The 21,042-nt window shown below is 35.3% G+C and overlaps 1 protein-coding gene and 1 non-coding gene across 6 annotated transcripts in view; both read left to right on the top strand.

Moving 5' to 3' along the window:
* STRN3 (striatin 3) overlaps window positions 1-18,660 on the top strand; it is a 104,139-nt gene extending 85,479 nt beyond the window's left edge. For 4 of the 5 annotated variants that reach the window (XM_073895037.1, XM_025870213.2, XM_025870214.2 and 1 more), the window contains 8 exons: window positions 1,237-1,412; window positions 1,605-1,652; window positions 1,954-2,075; window positions 6,408-6,575; window positions 7,853-7,993; window positions 10,892-10,999; window positions 16,834-16,920; window positions 17,005-18,660. In XM_073895037.1, the coding sequence (XP_073751138.1) occupies window positions 1,237-1,412; window positions 1,605-1,652; window positions 1,954-2,075; window positions 6,408-6,575; window positions 7,853-7,993; window positions 10,892-10,999; window positions 16,834-16,920; window positions 17,005-17,174 (1,020 nt within the window). In that variant the 3' untranslated portion in view covers window positions 17,175-18,660. The remainder of the gene's footprint in view (window positions 1-1,236; window positions 1,413-1,604; window positions 1,653-1,953; window positions 2,076-6,407; window positions 6,576-7,852; window positions 7,994-10,891; window positions 11,000-16,833; window positions 16,921-17,004) is intronic. The other variant, XM_073895038.1, reaches the window with a different exon arrangement.
* A 617-nt stretch (window positions 18,661-19,277) lies between these two features.
* LOC112822901 (U6 spliceosomal RNA) lies at window positions 19,278-19,384 on the top strand. Its single transcript, XR_003207872.1, has one exon. It is a non-coding gene; the product is annotated as a U6 spliceosomal RNA (small nuclear RNA).
* The last annotated feature ends 1,658 nt before the right edge of the window (window positions 19,385-21,042 follow it).

Here is a 21,042-nt window from a genome sequence, read left to right as displayed (position 1 = left end):
GTTTAAGTGTGTCAATATGTTGATTTGAAGTGACATATAGTTTTTCTTTTGTAATTTGTGGTGTTTAAATTTTCTTAGGTATTGTGGTGGATTAGCTAGAAGTTTTGGGATGATTGATTACCTTATAATATTGGTTGATTAATATCTATCTTGAGTAGTCAACTCTCAATTATTTACTCAAATTAAGCCATATTTTGGTGTCAACAAGAGAAAAAATAGGTAACCTGAATCACTTGCCTTCAGGATACTTCTTAAAAATTGTTTTATTTTTGAACTTTTATTTTTGTAAGCATAATGTTAAAGTTAGCTTGCCATTTCCTGAATACTTAGTCCTTCATTTGAGGGATGGGGAGAGAATGGAGATTGGATGGGAAGGGTAGTGTACAGAGGTGAAACTTGTCTTGGATTAAATTTTTTATAGACAATAAACACTCAATTGAGAGTTAACTATACTTGTTTAGATTTTGTATGAATGAATTTGCAGTTTTTCAGCAAATTAATTTTTTCCCTTTTGTAACATTTCTTTTTTCTACATTTTATACTTAAGTTATACCTAGATTGGCATGCTTTTTAGAGACATCAGCCTTGGTGGGCTGGATAATTCTAATTAATATTTTCAAAGTATATAAGCAACTAAATTCTAGTAAACTTTTGACTACTTTAGAAGTGGTTTCACAGCCTGTCTTTACAGATGGAGAAATGAAGGTAAAAAGATTAACCTCTTACCAGTATCAACAATAATGAAAATAGGATGACAATATTCTTAAAGTGTCTTTAGTTCAGACTTTTGCAAAGTACCTTAATTTGCTTCCTTTAAAAATTTCACATGCTAATTTTCTAAATGACAGCTGTATTGTTAATACTGTTCTCTTGGATTTTTGGTAGTAATTTATATAATTGTTTTCATGTAAAGCATTGCAGCATGGTAGTTTTTTTTTGTTGTTCTCATCTGACGTTTAATAGGACTTTTGGGTTTAGCCCGATGATTAGGTAAAACAGATTAAGGAACTCTTCATTTGATCTAGGTATTTGAAAGCTAATTGAAGTTATTCTTCTTAGTATCATTTATTAAATGATAAAAGATTTGTTATAAAGTTTTTAAGGTACATTAAATTTCCACCGGACATTTTAGCAAAGCAGTTTAATATATATATTTTACACACCAAAACACACAAAACTCCACATTCCTATCAGTTTACTACTTTTACTACTAAATATTGCACTCTTTCTTTTTAGTTGCCTGCCAATAAAGATGCCTTTCGAAAGACATGGAACCCCAAGTATACACTACGTAGCCATTTCGATGGAGTACGGGCATTAGCTTTTCATCCTGTAGAACCTGTGCTGGTTACTGCCTCTGAGGACCATACTCTGAAACTTTGGAACTTGCAAAAAACAGTTCCTGCCAAAAAGCAAGTATTTTCATGTTAGCCTATCTTTTTTCCTTCCACATGTGCTAATAATTTTAAGTTAATTACCCTTCTTTATGGTTCTTTTTTTTAAGCTTTCATTTGATCTTACCTAGTGATTCTTGAATGTCAGCCAGTAATTTGCGGTTACTTAATTACCTTCTCCTCCCCCACCCTTCTTTTCTTCTCTTTTAGGAGTGCCTCTTTAGATGTAGAGCCTATCTACACATTTAGGGCCCACATGTAAGTTTTACTGAATTTGTACTTAAATTAACAACCATAGTTATTATTAACTATTATTTATTAACCCTCAAACCTTAAAATTTTCTCATAATGTTTGTTTTATAATAGAAAAGACATTCGTTGAGTAGTATTTCATTTGATTAATAATTGTATTAGTGAGAATATAATCAGTACTGTTCAAATTTACGTTTTAAATTTTAAACAGTTTTTAGATACCGCATGAATTTAGAGGTTGGGGGATACAGATAGGAGTTTCTTCTTAGACTTTCTAAGTAATTTTTTGCCTCTTTTCCTATAATAGTGGTCCTGTTCTATCATTAGCTATTAGTTCTAATGGAGAACAGTGTTTTAGTGGTGGTATTGATGCAACCATCCAGTGGTGGAATATGCCTAGCCCTAATGTGGATCCCTATGATACATACGGTAAGTGAAAGGCTTAAAACATTTTTTTAAGAGAATGGAGCTGACAAACTGTTACTATAAGGTTGTTTAAACATGTATTAGTCTCCTCATTTAGTTTTCATTTGCTATTAATTTGCTTTACTAAAGGGAAAAATTAAGCAGTATCATTCCGTGGAATATTTAAGCCTCTGAATTGGTACTTTATTGTCCAAAAATTAAAAAAAAACTATATTAAAACAATTTTAGTACTAGTTAACAAAATGAGAATAAAATTTAAGGAACAATTTTTTAAACTTAAGAGTTTATGTAGTTCAAAAATACTTAGCAGAAGAAAGTAGAAACAAATTGTGGCAGTCAGTGCATAAATCAGTACAACTTTTTAGAGGACAAAAAATTTCTTAATTAAAAACCTTTTACTCACAAATGACACTTTAAGAATCTGTCCTATAGAAATACCTGTATCTGTATTCAAATATATTTATAAGGGCATGTTTGTAATTATAAAAAATTAAAAGGAATATTTATTAGTGTGAGAAGAGTTAAATGAACAGTGATCCACTTAATGGTTGGTTCATTTAAAAAAATTCAGGAGCGGGATGCCTGGGGGTGACTCAGTCGGTTAAGCGTCTGCTTTTGGCTCAGGTCATGATCCCAGGGTCTTGGGATTGAGTTCCCCATTGGGCTCCTTGCTTAGCGAGGAGCCTGCTTCTCCCCCTGCTTGTGCTCTCTCTCAGTCTCTCTCTCTGACAAATAAATAAAAAGCTTAAAAAAAGAATGTACTCAGACTCTAACATTGTTAGACATTAAAAAAATTTTTTTCAGGAGCTCTTTGGTCTTTTTATTTAAAACACACTTGGTGCCTAAATTTGCCAGGGATAGTGTTAAGCACTACATCAAGAAATAAGAATTAGTCTAGTGAAAAGGCAGACATTAAACAAATAAGCAAAGAGGTGGAGTCTGTGGTTAGAAATTATAATAAGCAGTATGAAGATATAAGTACTATGGAAGAGAATCTTTAGATATAGTCCAAAATAGTGACATTTAAGCCAAAATCTAAAGGATAAGAGGAAACTTCTAGGGGGTACTTGGGTGGCTCACTCAGTTGAACATCCGACTCTTGGTTTTGGCTCAGGTCAGGGTCATGGGATTGAGCCCTGTGACACGCTCCGTACTTGGTGCAAAGTCTGCTTGAGATTCTTTCTAAATAAATAAAATCTTTTTTTTTTTTAAGATTTTATTTATTTATTTGAGAGAGAGAGAATGAGAGAGAGCACGAGAGGGAAGATGGTCAGAGGGAGAAGCAGACTCCCTGCCGAGCAGGGAGCCCGATGCGGGACTCGATCCTGGGACTCCAGGATCATGACCTGAGCCGAAGGCAGTCGCTTAACCAACTGAGCCACCCAGGCACCTTTTTTTTTTTTTTTTTTTTAAAGGAAACTTTCAGGAAAGAGTTTTAAGCTGGGAAGTGACCAATAAATGTAGGGTTTAAAAAGGTGACTCTGGCTATTGTAAGGAGACTAGATTAGGGGTGGGAGAAGTGGAGAAAAGAATACTAACGTAATGTTGTAATGTAAAGTTGTAATGTAGTGGTCCAGTAGACTAGGTGAGAGATGATGTTCCCATGGTCATAATGACGGTAAAGCAGTTAGTAGCAGAGCAGTTAGAAATGGATTTATGGTACATTGGGCAAGTAGGGTAGACTAGGAAGAATCTGATAAATTGGATTGAATGGATAAAGTGATGGTAAGTGATTCTTGATTTTGTTACTTTTTTTTTTTAAAGATTTTATTTATTTATTTGACAGAGACACGGCGAGAGAGGGAACACAAGCAGAGGGGGTGGGAGAGGGAGAAGCAGGCTTCCTGCCGAGCAGGGAGCCTGATGTGGGGCTCGATCCTAGGACCCTGGGATCATTACCTGAGCCGAAGGCAGATGCTTAACGACTGAGCCACCCAGGGACCCCTTGATTTATTACTTTCTAAAACCGCTTTACTGAGATATAATTCACATGATAAAATTCACCCTCCCTTTTTTTTTAAGATTTTATTTATTTTTTTGACAGAGAGAGACCTAGCGAGGGAGGGAACACAAGCAGGGGGAGTGGGAGAGGGAGAGAGAGAAGCAGGCTGCCCGTGGAGCAGGGAGCCCAATGCGGGGCTCGATCCCCGGACACTGGGATCATGACCCGAGCCGAAGGCAGATGCTTAACAACTGAGCCACCCAGGCGCCCCTCCACCCTTTTTATGTATACAGTTTTTACTATATATATCGTATGTAAACAGTTTTTACTATATTCACAGGGTTGTGCATCCATTACCACTACCTAATTCAGAACATTTTTATCACCACTTTTGTATTTTTTGACATGAACAATTGAGTATATAATGGTAGATATTGAAATGGGGGAAGAACAGGTGTGAGAAGATTAAAGATGGTGAGTTCAGTTTTTAGGGCATATTAAGAGATGGCAATATCAAGTAGTTAATATCAAGATATGAGAATGGATTGTATAACATAGGGAAGAGTGTGTTGTATAGGGCATGAAGAGAGGACAAAGTCCTGAGCAACTCTGATATTGGGTGACTAGAGCAGGAGAGCCAACACAGGAAATTGGGGAGTGGCCTGTGAAGAAGGAGGAAGTGCAGGAAAATGTGGGATCATGGAAGCATACCAAAAGAAAAACCCTTTTGAGAAGAAGGAAGCAGTCTGTGCTTTCATATGTTGTTGAGAGGTCTAATAATATGAGGATAGAAAGGTTCCTTTTTTTATGTGACAAATCTGTCACCCAGGTTTTAGCCAGAGGTTGGATGTAGGGACTAAGACCAGAGGGTGAAGAGACCTGTGGGCAACTTTTTAAGGTACACTCTGGATAAAAAGCAATGTGATGAGAATAACCAAGAAAAAAATGTTCGAAGAAAGAAAAATTTTATTGAACTTGATAAAAAGTTCATCATCAGTGATTTTAGCAAGGGTTATTTTGGTGTAGTGATGGTATCAGAAACCATATTACATTGATTTAGAGAGTGAATGAGAGGGAAAACATTTTATTCAGTATGGTCTTCTGCTGTCTGTTGGAGGGGTATTGTAAGGTTAATGAAGGTTTTTGTTTAGGTCAGGAGATTCTGGAGCATATTTGTTTGCTGTGGTAATGATCCTAAGGAGAAGGAGAATTACTGTGTAGTAGGGAAACTGTAAACATGAAAGCAGGTTAGTGAGTTGAATGGAATCCAGAATTTACCTGGTAGAATTATTAGCTTTTGAGAAGAAGGTGGACAGTTCCTTACTCCTATCTGTAAGCAAGTTACACTAGTAGATTGGGTGGAGGAAAGATGGGAAAGGGGTTCTTATTTCAGTGCTGTATTTTCTCAGTGAAGTCGATAATCAGAGATAATCATTCATGAGGAAGGGAGGTTGGGAACTGAAAATTCTGGAGGTGGTAAGAAATAGCTGTGGAAGGTGGGAATTTACTAGAGAAACAAGATTATAGGCCAGATGGTACACAATGTTATTATTAGCCACCATATCCATCAAATGATAACTGCATCAGTAAAATCCATACAATGGGTATTATATGACAGTAAAAAGAAATGAAGTACTGAGGCGTGCTACAGCATGGACCAACCTTGGAAACAGTATGCTAAGTGCAAGAAGCCAGTCACAAAGGACCATTTGTATGAAATGTCCCGAATAGTCAAACTTAAACGAAGTAGATTAGTGGTTATGTAGGGCTGCAGAAAAGCAGGAAGGAAGAATTGGGCAGTGGGGGGTGGGAATGGCTAATGAGTGATGAAAGTGTCCTAAAATTGATGTGCTGATGACTGTATAACTCTGTGAACATAATAAAAACCATTGTGTTGTACACTTTTTTTTTTTAAAGATTTTGTTTATTAGAGAGCATGAGCGGGGGGCAGGGAGGGGCCAAGGGAGAAGGACAAGCAGACCCCCTGCTGAGTGCAGAGTCTGACGCAGGGATCCATCCCGGGACCCTGAGATCGTGACCTGAGCCTAAGCCAGACACTTGACCAACTGAGCCACCCAGGCGCCCCCTTGAATTGTATACTTTAAATTGGTGAACTATATGGTATGGGAATTCTATCTCACTAAAGCTGCTTTTTAAAAAAGTGTATGTTCTTTATAGAAAATTCTAAGAATACAGGAAAGTATTTTGGGGGAGATGAAAAATAATCCATAATTCTACAACTTAGATATGGCCAGTGTGTAAACTTTGGTTATCTTCTTATGGCCATTTATGCATAGTCTTTATACTTAATTATATGGTAAGTTATAATTATCTGAAACATTTCTTTCCAACTTCTTTTAGCTAATTTTTGTTTGTTTGTTGTTTTTTCCCAGAGCCAAATGTTCTAGCTGGCACTTTAGTTGCACATACAGATGCTGTCTGGGGTCTTGCTTATAGTGGCATAAAGAATCAGTTACTGTCTTGTTCAGCAGATGGCACTGTTAGGTTATGGAATCCACCAGAAAAACTGCCATGTATTTGCACTTACAATGCAGACAAGGGTAAGTAAATGTTGCCCTCTAAAAAAAGCTGATTTTTTTTAAATTTGGAAGATAGGAATGACAAAGCAAATGATTACTATTCCTGTGCTACTCTAAGAGATATATTGAAAGAATTTTATAAAGCATGTGATAATCTTTTTTACTCTTAGTCATTTCTTATAAACAAGAAAGGAGTTTTGCAAGTATATCCTATAGCTTTGTGCTTTTTGACCTTTTCCAGGACATGTCTTATTTAAAAAATTAAACTCTTTGTAGTAGTGAAGTAGACAAATGAGGCTGCTTGTTGAAACAACATGAGGCTCTCCACCTGCTGGAGGTGGCTGCCCACAAAGACTGAAGGGATCACAGTCTTAAGCATACCTGATACATATGAGCATACTGGTTGAGAAGTCTAGCCATAATCATTGAATTAGCACCCTTGGCGGCGGGTGGGGGGAGTACAAACAATTACATGTAGAATTTCAAATTGTTTCCCGTCATAGAAAGCTGTAAGCAGTTTGCTTTGTGATACCATTTGTTTATATACATATGTTTGTGTACTGGTATTAGTCATGTTTTCCAAGACATTTTTAAGTTATTTTAAGAATCAGACCTTTTATTTTTATTAAAAACTATGTTTTCTCTTAAAGCATTTTAGAGAAATAGTTATGCTTATTTTTGTAGGGTTACTCTTAGATACCTTAGTGATTCTACTAATTTTTCAATTACCCAAACTTTTGAGGTAAATACTTATTTAGATATTTGTTGCTTAATTCATCTGGGTAATTTATTGCTTGACACTCTGGATTGCACCTAGTTGTGCATTGATCTGGCCAGTTGAATGTTACAAAGACAGAAATTGCTGCCCAGGACATGGTAGGATAGTACTGCATTGGTGGATTCCAGACTCCAAGCTTTATTTTCATAGATCCAAAATTTCAACTTGTGTGAGCTATTTGATAAGGCTTATAGGTCTCAAACAGGTGCAATCTGCCAAGATAGTGATGTGAGAATGCTAATTTATCATTTTACAGTAAAAAATAACTTCTGTACATACCTCCTCATAATTTTTGAGCCCCTCTAATTATATTTTTCTTATACTGTTAAATAGAATGTTAAAACAACTAAAAATAATTGAGGGAAAGTTAACTATTATATCTCACTATCCTAACATAATTGTTCTTTTTCATTATTAACATTATTTCAAGAATACTTGAGTTCCTTTTTCTTATTAGAAAATCTAATTTTAGGGATTTCTAAATTGTTTTTACATTGTATCTCTTTGGGCTACTTTTCAGAGCATGGAATACCTACATCTGTTGACTTTATAGGCTGTGATCCAGCTCATATGGTGACCTCTTTCAACACTGGTAGTACAGTAATTTATGATTTAGAAACATCACAATCATTGGTAATGCTTTCATCACAAATAGATTCTGGTAAGTTTTCATAGGTTTCTTTGAAACCTTTAAAAGGATTATTACACAATAGAGGGTAATCTTTTAAGTTTTTACATTCTGACTGAATTTATGATGAAAAAGTTTCAGTGCATTATAGGTGTACTTATTTACAGTGTTTTTGCAGTTTTCTCAAATTATGCTTAAAAGCTTAGAGGATTTGGGGAACAGAGAGTAAGAGCAATGTAAATGAAAGCAGGGGAAATAATTTTAAAGTTTTAATGGAAATACATATGAAAGTAGAGAAAATAATATAAGCTGGAGGAAAGCATCATCCATCTCTAATAATTATGTGTAAATGGCCAGTGTCGTTAGTGTAGAATGTGCTATGTGTTTTACAGTTTATTTAAATAGGGTGCCAAATAAGGCCTATGCATTGTAATTGGTTGGTATGTCCCTCAGGTTTCTTCTTACCTGTAGGTTACCCCTCCATCTCTTCTATTTCCCTTGCATTCTTTTATTGAAGAAATTGAATCGTTTATCCTGTAGCTTCCACACTGTGGATTTTGCTGGTAGCATCCTTGTGGTATCATTTAATGTGCTTTCTCTTTTCATTTTATTTCCTATAAATAGATTATAGATCTAGAGGCTTATTCAAATTCAGGTTTAATATTTTTATTAGTCTTCATTATGAAGTTTTTCAATGTATTTGGCAAAACTATAGGAATTTGTGAGCTCCTATCAGAAGTAAATATTGTCTGGTTGTTTATCTTTTTCTTATATTTTCAGTCTTGATCATTGTCTGGTCCCTTAATTCATTAATTCTGTTGAAAAATGATTTTCTAATTCTTTCATTCCTTCTCCACTTATTAGCTAGAATATTTCTATAAAAAGGAACACCCCGCATCAATAATTTGGTTACCCTGGAGTTAGTGATTACAAGTGAAGGGAAATATCAATTATTGATCCCTCACCCACTTTATTTATCAGTTTTCAAAATAATGAGGTTGTTTCCTAGCATTACCCAAAGGTGATCATTGAGGCTTTTGGGTGTTGTTTGTTTTTATTACCATTATAATCTCTAATCTCGGATATAAATGTATCTGATGTGTTTCAGTCTCTTGCAGGTATTACCTTTATCACTCTTCGGGTTGTTTCATCTTTGGCCAGTGGGAGCTTATTCAGGTTGGCTCTTGAATCCTTTCAACATGACTCTGGTAGTCATTGATAGCTTTCTTACTTTCTGATATGGCAAGATGTTTTGGGTTCATCTTGTTCATTTTGTGCCCCAGACTGAAGTGCATTTCTCTAAGGAGCCATGGTTTCTTTTAGTGGAAAATGACACTTAAAGATTACAGTATAGGTGTAAGGCTTTTGGGTTGGTCCTCAGGACTTTTATGGCTCTTGAGTTGCTTGTTGGTTTAGTTTTCTTCAGTGCACAGAGCTAGAAATGCATTTTTAAAAAGAACACTGATAAATTCATACAAATACTTCCCGTTCAAATTCAGATTTATCTCTTCGCTTTTTACCTCATCTTAATCATGCTGAAACTCTTGGTTGTCAACAAAACCATCTTCATCATCTCCCATTTGATTTATTCCACAGTACAGATATAGTCATCTCAGAATAATAAAACCAACACCACCACCAATAGTTTGATTAATGGTAATGGTTTCATCTTCATGGTGTATTCCACTCGGGACGGGACATCTAATTATTCTGCTTTAAAGTCACTTGAAATGGTTCATTTCTTTGTGTTTATACCCCAATTGGATATACAGTTACATTTGTTTGTTTAATTTTACTTTTTTTTTTTTGTGAGTGCCTTTAAAAAATCATTTTATAACTATTTAAACCATTTAAATGGTTTCATGGTCAAATCTCAAACCAGATTATACTCAAAGGTTTCTTTCCCAGCATCTTTTCAACTCTACTCCTTTTCTCCCTCGAACACAGGTAATGGGGTCTAAGTTGAGTTAAGAGTTCTTTTATAGGGGCGGGGCGCCTGCGTGGCTCAGTCGTTAAGCGGCTGCCTTCGGCTCAGGTCATGATCCCAGGGCTGGGATCGAGCCCCGTGTGGGGTTCCCTGCTCCGCGGGAAGCCTGCTTCTCCCTCTGCTGTGTTCCCTCTCTCGCTGTGTCAGATAAATAAATAAAATCTTAAAAAAAAAAATTCTTTTATATATGTGGAATGACTGATGTAGTTAAAGTCTAATAAATGTTGATGATATTTTCCCATTAGTTTTGATCCCTCTCTGTTCTTCCTCATCTCTAATAAGAAATTAAGAACTTGGTAGCAAAGAAAGTTCTCATCCCTAAGAACATTAATTCCTGTTTGTGTTTTTTTGTGAGTGTGGGTAGGATGAGGGTTGTTCCTTGCAAACATATAATTTTCACTTGCAAATTTGTTCATTAAATGCTTATAATTCATTTATGGACTATTTAAAGTAGTAATTACTGTGGGTCTTTTAAGATTCTAAACCACCTATACTGACAGTTAGGAGCTTAATACTGTCCATATTATAGGACATGATAGCTTACACTTCTATTTTTTAAGAAGCTCTATCTCTCTAGAGCTCTAGTTTTAGTTTTCAGATTTTTATTTTATACAAATGCTTTAATTTTTTAAATGATTCTTTTTGGTAAGCCTAAAAAGGCTGTCATCTAGGGGCACCTGGGTGTCTCAGTCTGTTAAGTGTCTGCCTTCAGCTCAGGTCATGATCCCAGGGTCCTGGGATCGAGCCCCATGTCAGGCTCCCTGCTCAGTGGGGAGTCTGCTTCTTGCTCTTCCTCTCCCTCTGCCTCTCCCTCTGCCCCTCTTGTCCTGCTCGTGTTCTCTCTCTCTCTCTCTAATAAATAAAATCTTAAAAAAAAAAAAGCCATCATCCAAATTTTAATGGAAAGTTTGAGCTTTAGTGCATTATCTTCCTTTATTTTTCAGGTTTACAATCCAGTAATCACATTAATAGAGTAGTAAGTCATCCCACACTTCCTGTTACAATAACTGCTCATGAAGATAGACACATCAAATTTTTTGACAATAAAACGGGTAAGTAGGTTATCATATTTTCTTTTTAGTTTTTACTGTAAATTTGAGATGATCAAAAATGCTATTCTTTTTATGTAAGACATACTGAGTTTTTGCCTAAAAATTTGCCAAGTTAAACTATTTCAACTCAGATTTTCACTTAATGTAGTACACTTACGTGTTAAGTTCTGTCCTTAAGTGTATATAATACCTTGCCTATCAAGTATGTTTCTTCTGTGTCATGTTAAATACAAACCCATCCATTTGAAATTTTTTCTTTCATATTCTCTTGTTGAAAGGTCTCTTTCTGGGGTTTGGTATTTCAGATATGCTCTTAGAATTATTTCTGAGGAGATGAAATGATGAAATAGTGGAAATTGTTAATTGTTATTTTCCCTCTATTTCTTGTGAAGAAACTTAACAGATATATAGAAGTGAAATTAAATTTTAATTTGGCCATTGGGTTCTTTAATGACCTCTGTTTCATCTGTCATTAGAATACCACATGAAATACTGTTTGTGCTCAGTTAGGTTTCTTTGAGAAGCTAAAACAGGGGTTTTGAAGGATCTCCAACTAAAAAACTTAAAAGTTAATTGCAGCATTATTGCAGGGCAACAGATTATCAAGCAAGACAGCAAATCAGAACTACAGATTTCTCTTTAAAATCTCATTGATTCATTCATTCGTTTAAGTAGGCTCCATGCCAAAAGTGGGCTTTAAACTCATGACCCTAAGATCAAGAGTCAGATTGCTCTATTGACTGAGCCAGCCAGGTGTCCCTCTACAGATTTCTCTTTGAGGTTATATATAATTATTAATCTTATAATTAATGGTTATTATAACCATTAATTGGACATGGTTATAATTATTAATCTTTAGAGTCTTAAGTAAATCCCTGTGTTCAGATAACACTCTAATGGACAGATTTCCTTTTAACTCAGTAGAACAAGTTGAGAAGAGAATGGATATTTATAGTCTATATTGCATAGGAAAGAAGATTCACATTCATATGAAAGTTCTCACTTTAGCACCTCCTCAGAACAGGTCTTTGCACATTTTTATGAAGCCTCAGTCTCTTCTTCTGCTATAACCACAGAGATAATTTCCTTTACTGTGTTTCTGAAAAGATTTTTTTAAATTAACTATTGAAGATTTATATTTAGGTTTCTAAGAGGAGGGTCAGGAATTTCAGTAGTTGTATTAACAGCAAAGTGTGAATCTCTAGAGCTATTTTATTGGCAGAAATCAAGAAAATGGTAATAAAATTTTATTTAATAACAAATGAGCCTATAGTCTTTCAGATTGTTTGCAAATTCTACCAATTTATTCTTTCTGTTAATTAGTCTAGTTACCTTATCTGTAATGTAAAGACAAAGCAATAGGCTCTTAACAATGGAAAAATTCTTTCTAAATCCTGTCTTACTTCACACAAGGTACATACACATAACAACATAGCATTAAGTTAAAGTGTAAATTGTGTTCCGATATACTGTTTCCAAAGAAATTTTTCCCTGAAAATTGGTAATTCATTTAAAACTAGAATATTTTCATAGCTGGTCTGGTGTTGACAGCTAAGTTTTTAATAGAGTTTTAGTCTATCCAGTGACTAATGTATTTATTGAATTTTTTATCTGAAACATTATAGAAATTGATACTATGGATGAACGCAATGAATTCTTAGGTTTTTAACCAAAAAAGTATATTTAGCTTTTGTATTCTGCACGGCACTGTCTGCTGTCATGTATAAGATGTGGTTTCTGCTCTCTGGGAGCTTATTGTTGTTTGGGGAAAATAGGATGTGTGTCTGTGTATGTGTGCACATGCACACGTGCACTCATATATGCAATAAGATGAGCCATGCTAGAGAAAGGAGTCTTCGTAGTGAAGGTTTGCCTTGAAGAAATGGTAAGTTTCGTTGTTTTGTTTTGTTTTGTTTTGTTTTTAAGTGAAGAAGGTAGTAGGAAGTTCCAGATAAGGGCCTATTTTGAGCAGAGGCAGAATGGTGGCTGGAACAAAAGTTTCTTATAGGTAAAGCTAAAGAGGTAAGTTTGGAAAAGGGAAACAGAAACTGTTGAGAACTTTTCAGCGCCAGGCTAAGAATAATGGATTTTTGTTTATGCTATGCACTGTGAAAATCACTTAAGATATTTGAGCAGGGGTTTGTAAAATTGGTTTAGAAAGATTATTTAAATTGCATTATCTGGTAGATCTTTAACTTTAAAGAATTTGTAATTTCAATTTCTACAATTTGTTCTAGAGAGATATTAAGGGCTCATGACTTTTTAAAATTTTGGTAAAGGTACAAATTTGAGTTGTATATTATTGTGCCTGAGAAACTTAGCTAGTGATGGTGAGTTTGGGAGAAGGTGTACAAGTGAGGGATATGGAGGAGTTGGAGACAGAAGATCATGATTTTGTTGTGGACTCATTCAGCACAGTTTATTGAGTGTCTTGCCATATGCTTGGGGTAGTTTTCAGTGCTTTGTGAACAAAACAAAATGTCTGGTCCTCTTACAATTTATATTCTAGTGGTATCTTACTGCAAGTGAGATATCGTTTTATTTGATTTACATATATTAACATGTTCTAATAACCATAAGATACATAAACTATTATTATTCCCATTTTACAGTTGAAATAGAAGGCTTAAAAGAAGTTACATAATTTGTGGGGCACCTGGGTGTCTTGTCATTAAGCATCTGCCTTCGGCTCATCCCAGGGTCCTGGGATCGAGCCCCACATCGGGCTCCCTGCGCTGCGGGAAGCCTGCTTCTCCCTGCTTGTGTTCCCTCTCTCGCTGTGCCTCTCTCTGTCAAAAAAATCAATCAATCAATCTTAAGAAAAAAAAAGTTACATAATTTGTTGATTGTTAAACAGCAGAGAGAAATTACAGGGTTGATGGATTCACACACTGCATGCGGTTTGCATCCAGAGTCTACATTTTTTTTTTTTTTTAATATCTCTTTTGGGGGCGCCTGGGTGGCTCAGTCGTTAAGTGTCTGCCTTCAGCTCAGGTTGTGATCCCAGGGTCCTGGAATCGAGCCCCACGTTGAGCTCCCTGCTCTGTGGGAAGCCTGCTTCTCCCTCTACCAGTCCCTCTGCTGTGTTCCCTCTCTCACTATGTCTCTCTCTGTCAAATAAATAAAATCTTTAAAAAAAAAATAGCTCCTTTGTCCCCATTTCATAGAGGCTTACAATATTGATTACCCAAGTCAAAGGGCTTAAGGTGCCAGAGAGGGGAGAACAGGTGACTGCAGGTATCCTCTATTTTCCTCCATTACAGGAGGAGAGAATTAACTTTGGTCAGTGAAGAGAGGCAGTAGCAGAGATGTAGGGCAAAAGTGAAATTGGTTAAATGTGATTCTCGGGAGGTGTCAGAAGTTTTGTGACTTCTGTGATCACCAGCATCCAACTTAGTTCAGCATTCTGCCTCCTTATTCGCATCCAGTCTGAAGGAGTCACTTAAATTTCAAAGTGGCCTTCTGACTGTATGGAGAGGAAGGGTTGATTGTAAGTTGACTTTGGCATATTCATAGGGTTAATTTAGTGGACAGGTAGGAGAACTGGAGACAAACTGGGAAACTATAGTCCCTTGAAGAAGTGAGTAGGTCTGCTGTTTGGATGAAAGAATTCTTTGGTTTAAGACATGTTACATTTAGGAGATGCAGGATCGTTCTCAGGAGAGAAGTTGGAACTAGATTTGTGAATTAAGAGTTCTCATCATAGATTTGACATTTTAAGGGAAGCTAATGATGCTTGATATTTAACCTCTAATGATTTGAGATTATTGTCCTGGAGACTAACCATTTCATACTTGGTTTTTTTTTTTTTTTTTTTTTAATAAGAATGTTGCAAGGAATGGATTCTAGATCTGATGGGTTATGTTGGACTAAGCAATTAAAGATAGTATGTTGAATGATTCTTCTGTTCTTCAGAATAGCAGAGAAGAATCTCTAAAATTATTCTGTTAGTATTAGTGAGAAACAGACAGATGTGGTTTGAAATGATGAGAGACTAATTTTGTACTTAACTGATGATGTTAGTATTGCCAGAAAATGATAGGACCGTTTATGTTTTTCAGAGTAACTTGTTGCACATTTGATTAGGTTGTGGTTTTATATTCAGGCCAGGAGCTGTAGCAGACAAGAAAAGTAGATCTATTTCATGTCCCATTGTGGAATGTCATCAGGGGACCAAAAACGTGGCAAATGATTGTAACTAGAATTCTGGAGAAGGCCTCTCATTAGGAGCAACTCAGGCATTTGAGTAATAAAGACTTATTGCTGAATGAAAGGGGAAGAAATTTTAGAAATATCAGTATTTGCTATTTTATTCCCTGCTTGGATGAATCAATTTATGATATTGCTTTCCATCCATCAAAGGCATATATTGCCAGTGCAGAGGCTAATCCCTTTATCCCCAAGGTATTTATGCAACACAAAACTTTGTACTTATAACTTGTTTTTTAATTTTAACTTGCTACTGAATCCCATTTTCTTGCCAAATCTTGAGTGAAGATATTCATTAAATCCAATTTTTCAGAATAGTGTTTTTGGTACTATCTGGGGAAATCCAGAAAAAATTCTCTAATATACTCTCACTCCTCTCCCCTTTCTTGTTTCCAATGTATAAAATGATTGACATTTCAAAGGATAAATGAATTTGATAATAGTAGAGTTTTTAGTGGGAATATATCCTCTAGTGGTTTATTTATCAGTAACCCTGTATATGAAATAATCTTTACATCTCTTAACAAGAGAGATTTTTTTTCTGTTTCTAGTTTAATTCCACTTTATATGATCTTAAGCCTTTGATGCAACCATACATAGTCATTATGTTTTCCACTGCCTACAGGTACTGTCAGATTCATGTCACACAGATGTCTTTTTTGGGAGTAACTGGGAAAGTTCTGCATTAGAATTCAAATTCTCTTAAAAAAAAATATTACAGGCATACCTCTGTGGGCTCAGTTTCACACCACTGCAGTAAAGCTAATTGGTCATTAAAGTGTGTCAAATGAATTTTGGTTTTCCAGTGTATACAAAAGTCATGTTTATACCATACTGTTGTCTACTAAGTGTGTAATAGCATTATGTCTAAAAAAAACCCAATGTATGTACCTTGATTAAAGAATATTTATTGCAAAAGAAAATGCTAACCATTGCTGAGCTTTCACCAAGTTGGAAGCACTCATCATAGGTCACCATAACAAATATAATAATAATGAAAAGGTTTGCATTATTGCAAGAATTACCAAAATGTGACGGAGACACAAAGTGAGCAAATGCTATTGGAAAATCGTGCCAGTAGATTTGTTCAACACAGGATTGCCATAGATCTTCAGTTTGTAAAAACAACAACAACAAACTGTAGTATCTTTGAAGTGCAATAAAACAAGGTATGCCTGTATACTGGGTGAACCTTGAAAACTTTAAGTGACGGAAGGCAGATATAAAAAGCCACGTGTTACTGTATGATTTCAACTGTATGTATCATCCAGAATAGGCCAACTCATAGTGAGAGAAAGCAGATTAGTGGTAACCAGGGACTTGGGGGAGGGGAGAAATAGGGAGTGACTGCTTAATGGGTACGGGTTTCCTTTTGCAGTGATGAAAATGTTCTGAACTGGATAATGGTGATGTTTGCATATCATTGCGAATGTCTAAAAGCCACTGAATGATACCTTCCCATATGGTTAAAATGGTAAATTTTACGTTATGTGTATTTTACCACAATAAAAAATACATTGCTATAATGATTGTCTATTTTATGTTGATATTATATTATGGTTTCTGATCTCGCAAGTTAGTAACTATTTGTGAAAATTTTATCTTCTGTGTTATGTTTTATTTAGGTAAAATGATCCATTCTATGGTAGCTCATTTGGATGCTGTTACAAGTCTAGCAGTAGATCCTAATGGAATCTATCTGATGTCTGGAAGTAAGTCTGAACTTCCTATACTGCCATAAACTTTATAAAGGAATTGTTACTCAGTAATGTACTTTATTTGTTCTTTTATTACAGGCCATGACTGTTCTATTAGATTGTGGAATTTGGACAGCAAGACATGTGTGCAAGAAATAACAGCACATAGGAAGAAATTAGATGAATCGATTTATGATGTTGCTTTCCATCCATCAAAAGCATATATTGCCAGTGCAGGGGCTGATGCCCTTGCCAAAGTATTTGTGTGAATCAACAAAAACTCACATCTTAACAAAGATTTGCTTGGACAGAAAGAGGGTCTGCATCACTGCCATCAGAAAGGTTACTGATATGACACTACATGTGATCTGCCTGGTGAAGGCTATTCGAGGCAGGCATAAATTGATGGAAATCACATCTTAATGTCAGGCTCATTAATTTAATTGTAATTACTGTATCTCGTGGGACAAATAAAAAGGACTCCATTATTTGTGGCCTGTACTGGATATGAACTGAGCGTATGTCTGTTTTTTAGGTATCTTTAAGCCAATGTGGAGTCTGATCTTACAAAAGACTTTTATTTTGGACTCTGTGTGCTGCCTTAGGGTTAGGAATGTGGTGCTCTTGTTGGGGGGGAAGTGAGCTCCAAGAGTAGCTTTTTTTCATCTCTTAGTGATTTTCTGTTTATCAGTTGAATGCCACAGATTCCCTTTTAAACTTATTTTGCTTTAAAAAAAAAAAAGAAAATTTAACTTAAAATATTTTAGCATTAGTTGCACAAAATGTTTGGATAAAATTCTAGTTTTTATAAGTCTTTTTATATATTTAGCCTGTCACAACAGTGCTCAAGATTGTATTGAAGTTTTTCTGCATTATACAACCCTGAAACACAGAGATCTCACTGACCCGCTGCCGTGTAACCACACTTTTTCCTTCTTTTGCCTAATACAGCTCAGCTAAGTCCTTCCATAAAGATGCTAAATCACCTTCATCATCACATAATTGTCTTCATATAAACCAAGGACTATTAAGTGTATTAAAATGAAACATGGGGTTTAATACTCCAAATGAACTCTTTAAAAAGAAAAAAAACGAACTAATCTTGGCATCCTATCACTATGTGATATTTTGTACATCTTACTGTATTTACAAGTTTATTTATCAAGGATTATCCATCTTGCTAATAGCCTATTATTTATTTCACTTTTTGTTGGTCTTTATATCCTTTTATTAATGTGCTAAAGGAACCTGTATATCTATTTTGGAACTCTTTGAATGGTCTAAAATAGACTAAAAATGGAATATTTTATAGTTTAAGTTACAAACCAAGGTGATTTCCCCCAGATGCATATCTTGGTTTACCATGATTCCAAACAAAAACTATGTTGTTTAAAAATATTTGGAGTAAAATTTTATTTGCATTACAAATAGGACACAAAAATAGTTGAATCAGGATACAGAAATCTGCTGTGTTTGGACTAGTTATCCCTGTTTTATTTTTTCAGATGTGCTTAATTTTATGGTGTAACTAAAGATTTTGTTTGTGTAATGCATGATTAAGACAATAAAGTATTTTTTCTAGTCTTCCAAAAACTTTTCTGATCAGTTTGCGAGTTTTGATGAGTTTTGTAAGGTTTTTGTTTTACAAACTATGAATCAGCAAATTTTTAAGATTGTACCACATAGCAAACATACAGCTATTGAAAAATAATGTATATAAAATGCATATAATAAATATTAAATTGTGTACCTGTATGTTACTGTTGACTACATTATTTTGTGTTGATTATTTAATAAAGTGCAATACTTTACTCTCCATCATTAAACCAGGAAATGGAGATGATTTCTCAGTGAGTCCTTCATTTCTATGCTGTTTTATTAAACTTTGTATTGCTTATTGAGACTCTAATAAGATTAGAACAGTTAACACTATTAAGAATGACTTTCTATGTATTTCACCCCATTTGGGAATCTTAAAAAATCTATTAAGATAATTCACAATAACCAAAAAAAAGAAAAAGAGATCCAGGGTTTTATTTATTTATTTATTTGAGAGAGAGAATGAGAGAGCGTGAGCATGAGAGGGGAGAGGTCAGAGGGAGAAGCAGACTCCCCGCTGAGCAGGAAGCCACCCCAGGGACTCGATCCCAGGACTCCAGGATCATGACCTGAGCCGAAGGCAGTTGCTTAACCAACTGAGCCACCCAGGTGCCCCAGAGGTCCAGTTCTAAATCATTTCCTTAAACATTCTATTTATGAAATCTGGGTTTCAGTTAATAGTGTTGTCATTCTTATCTAGCCATACCTGTTTCCACAAAAAAGCAAAGCAGAGAATAAACTGCATTACTCATTCATTGAAAGTTGTCCTTACAGTGCTCACTTCGGCAGCACATATACTAAAATTGGAACGATACAGAGAAGATTAGCATGGCCCCTGCGCAAGGATGACATGTAAATTTGTGAAACGTTCCATATTTTTTATGAATCATGGAACACTACATCAAAAACTGATGTGATTAACAAAAATTTTTTAAAAAGTCCTTATAAATAATATTAGTATCTTGAAACCTTTTCCTTCAACAAAGTAATATCCTTTTTCTTTGAAGAAAATTGGAAGTGGAATTGGAAGGTAAAACTTACGCGGCAAAATTCTATTTGAATGCCTAGTGCAAAAAAAATTTACATTGTGTACATTGAGAAATTTTATTTCAATTTTAGTCATTGCTGGTGAAATACTAAAATTTTTCAGAAATTTTCTTAAAGTGGGGTGCCTGGGTGGCTTAGTTGTTAAGCGTCTGCCTTCAGCTCAGGTCATGATCCTAGGGTCCTGGGATTGAGCCCCACATCGGGCTCCCTGCTCTGTGGGAGCCCTGCTTCTCCCTCTCCCACTCCCCCTGCTTGTGTTCCATCTCTCGTGGTCTGTCTCTCAAATAAATACTTTTTAAAAAATTTTTTTTTGTTTTGTTTTTTAAAGATTCTATTTATTTATTCATGAGAGACAGAGAGAGAGAGAGAGAGAGGCAGAGGGAGAAGCAGGCTCCCAAGGAGCAGGGAGCCCGATGCGGGACTTGATCCCAGGACCCTGGGATCATGACCTGAGCCGAAGGCAGACGCTTAACCATCTGAGCCACCCAGGCGCCCTAAAATTTTTTTTCTTTAAGCTGTTGCTTTGTTTTCTGAAGATTGAACTTAATGAACAAAGTAAGAGGCATATTTTCTCATTGGTTTTGGAAATAAGTTTTTCCAAAGCTAGTATGGTTTCTGGCAGCTATTCCAAACAGGTGCATTACTGTTTAACTGAAATGTGATTATCACCATTGCAGTGCATAAACATTCACCTCTTGGGGTGTATTAAAACTGAACTGAATAAAAATTAGTATATATGTTTATTTTTCTCTTCTCTACTTTGGTTGTATTTTTCTCTCCAGTATTAAATGTTTGGAAAAGACTGAAGGATGCGAAAAGAGTTTATTTTGTGTGCTCCCATTTGTGACTTATGGGAAGTTATGTAGATTGATTTATGAAATGGTGCTATATAAAGTTTAAGAATACTTTTATATACAAATGTTAATATGTTGACTTTCTCAATATTATTTTGCCTTTTTCATACTTTTTGTGTACTTTTCTCACATTTCAGTTAGTTATCCACTAACGACCAGCATCTCATTTAACACCTTAAATGTTATAAATAGCCTAGCATATTTGTAATTTAGGCATGCCTGCTGAAGTTGGATTGTAATACATCTTTTTAAAAATCTTTTACTCCTTTTTAGTTGTTAACCCTTTATCTTGTTTACTTACACAAAATAATTGATAGTAACTTAATAGAGTGGTCATTTCTGCTCTTACTGTTAAGTCAGAGTGCTAGTTTCCCTGGTTATCTCAGATGCCTCAACTTTGTCCTTTATAAAATTACCATCTTTAAAAATGCTTGTAATGTTTGGAGGCTGGATTTTCATTTAATTTTTCAAGGAGTGGTACTCAGCTAAGAATTTGTGGTCTGTTTATGGAGGGAAAAGGTTAAACCCATTTTTGCTTAATTAAAATTCTTGGTACATGAATCATTCATCTTTGAGGCATTTTATTAAGGGGGGGAGTTTATTGTCTTCCCATACCCCATTTTGCCAAATTTTTATG

Source organism: Callorhinus ursinus, unplaced genomic scaffold, assembly GCF_003265705.2.
Source record: "Callorhinus ursinus isolate GAN/ISIS: 27379988/994484 unplaced genomic scaffold, GSC_fseal_2.0 scaffold8, whole genome shotgun sequence".
Classification (NCBI taxonomy): domain Eukaryota; kingdom Metazoa; phylum Chordata; class Mammalia; order Carnivora; family Otariidae; genus Callorhinus; species Callorhinus ursinus.
This window is presented reverse-complemented; position numbering and strand designations above follow the sequence as displayed.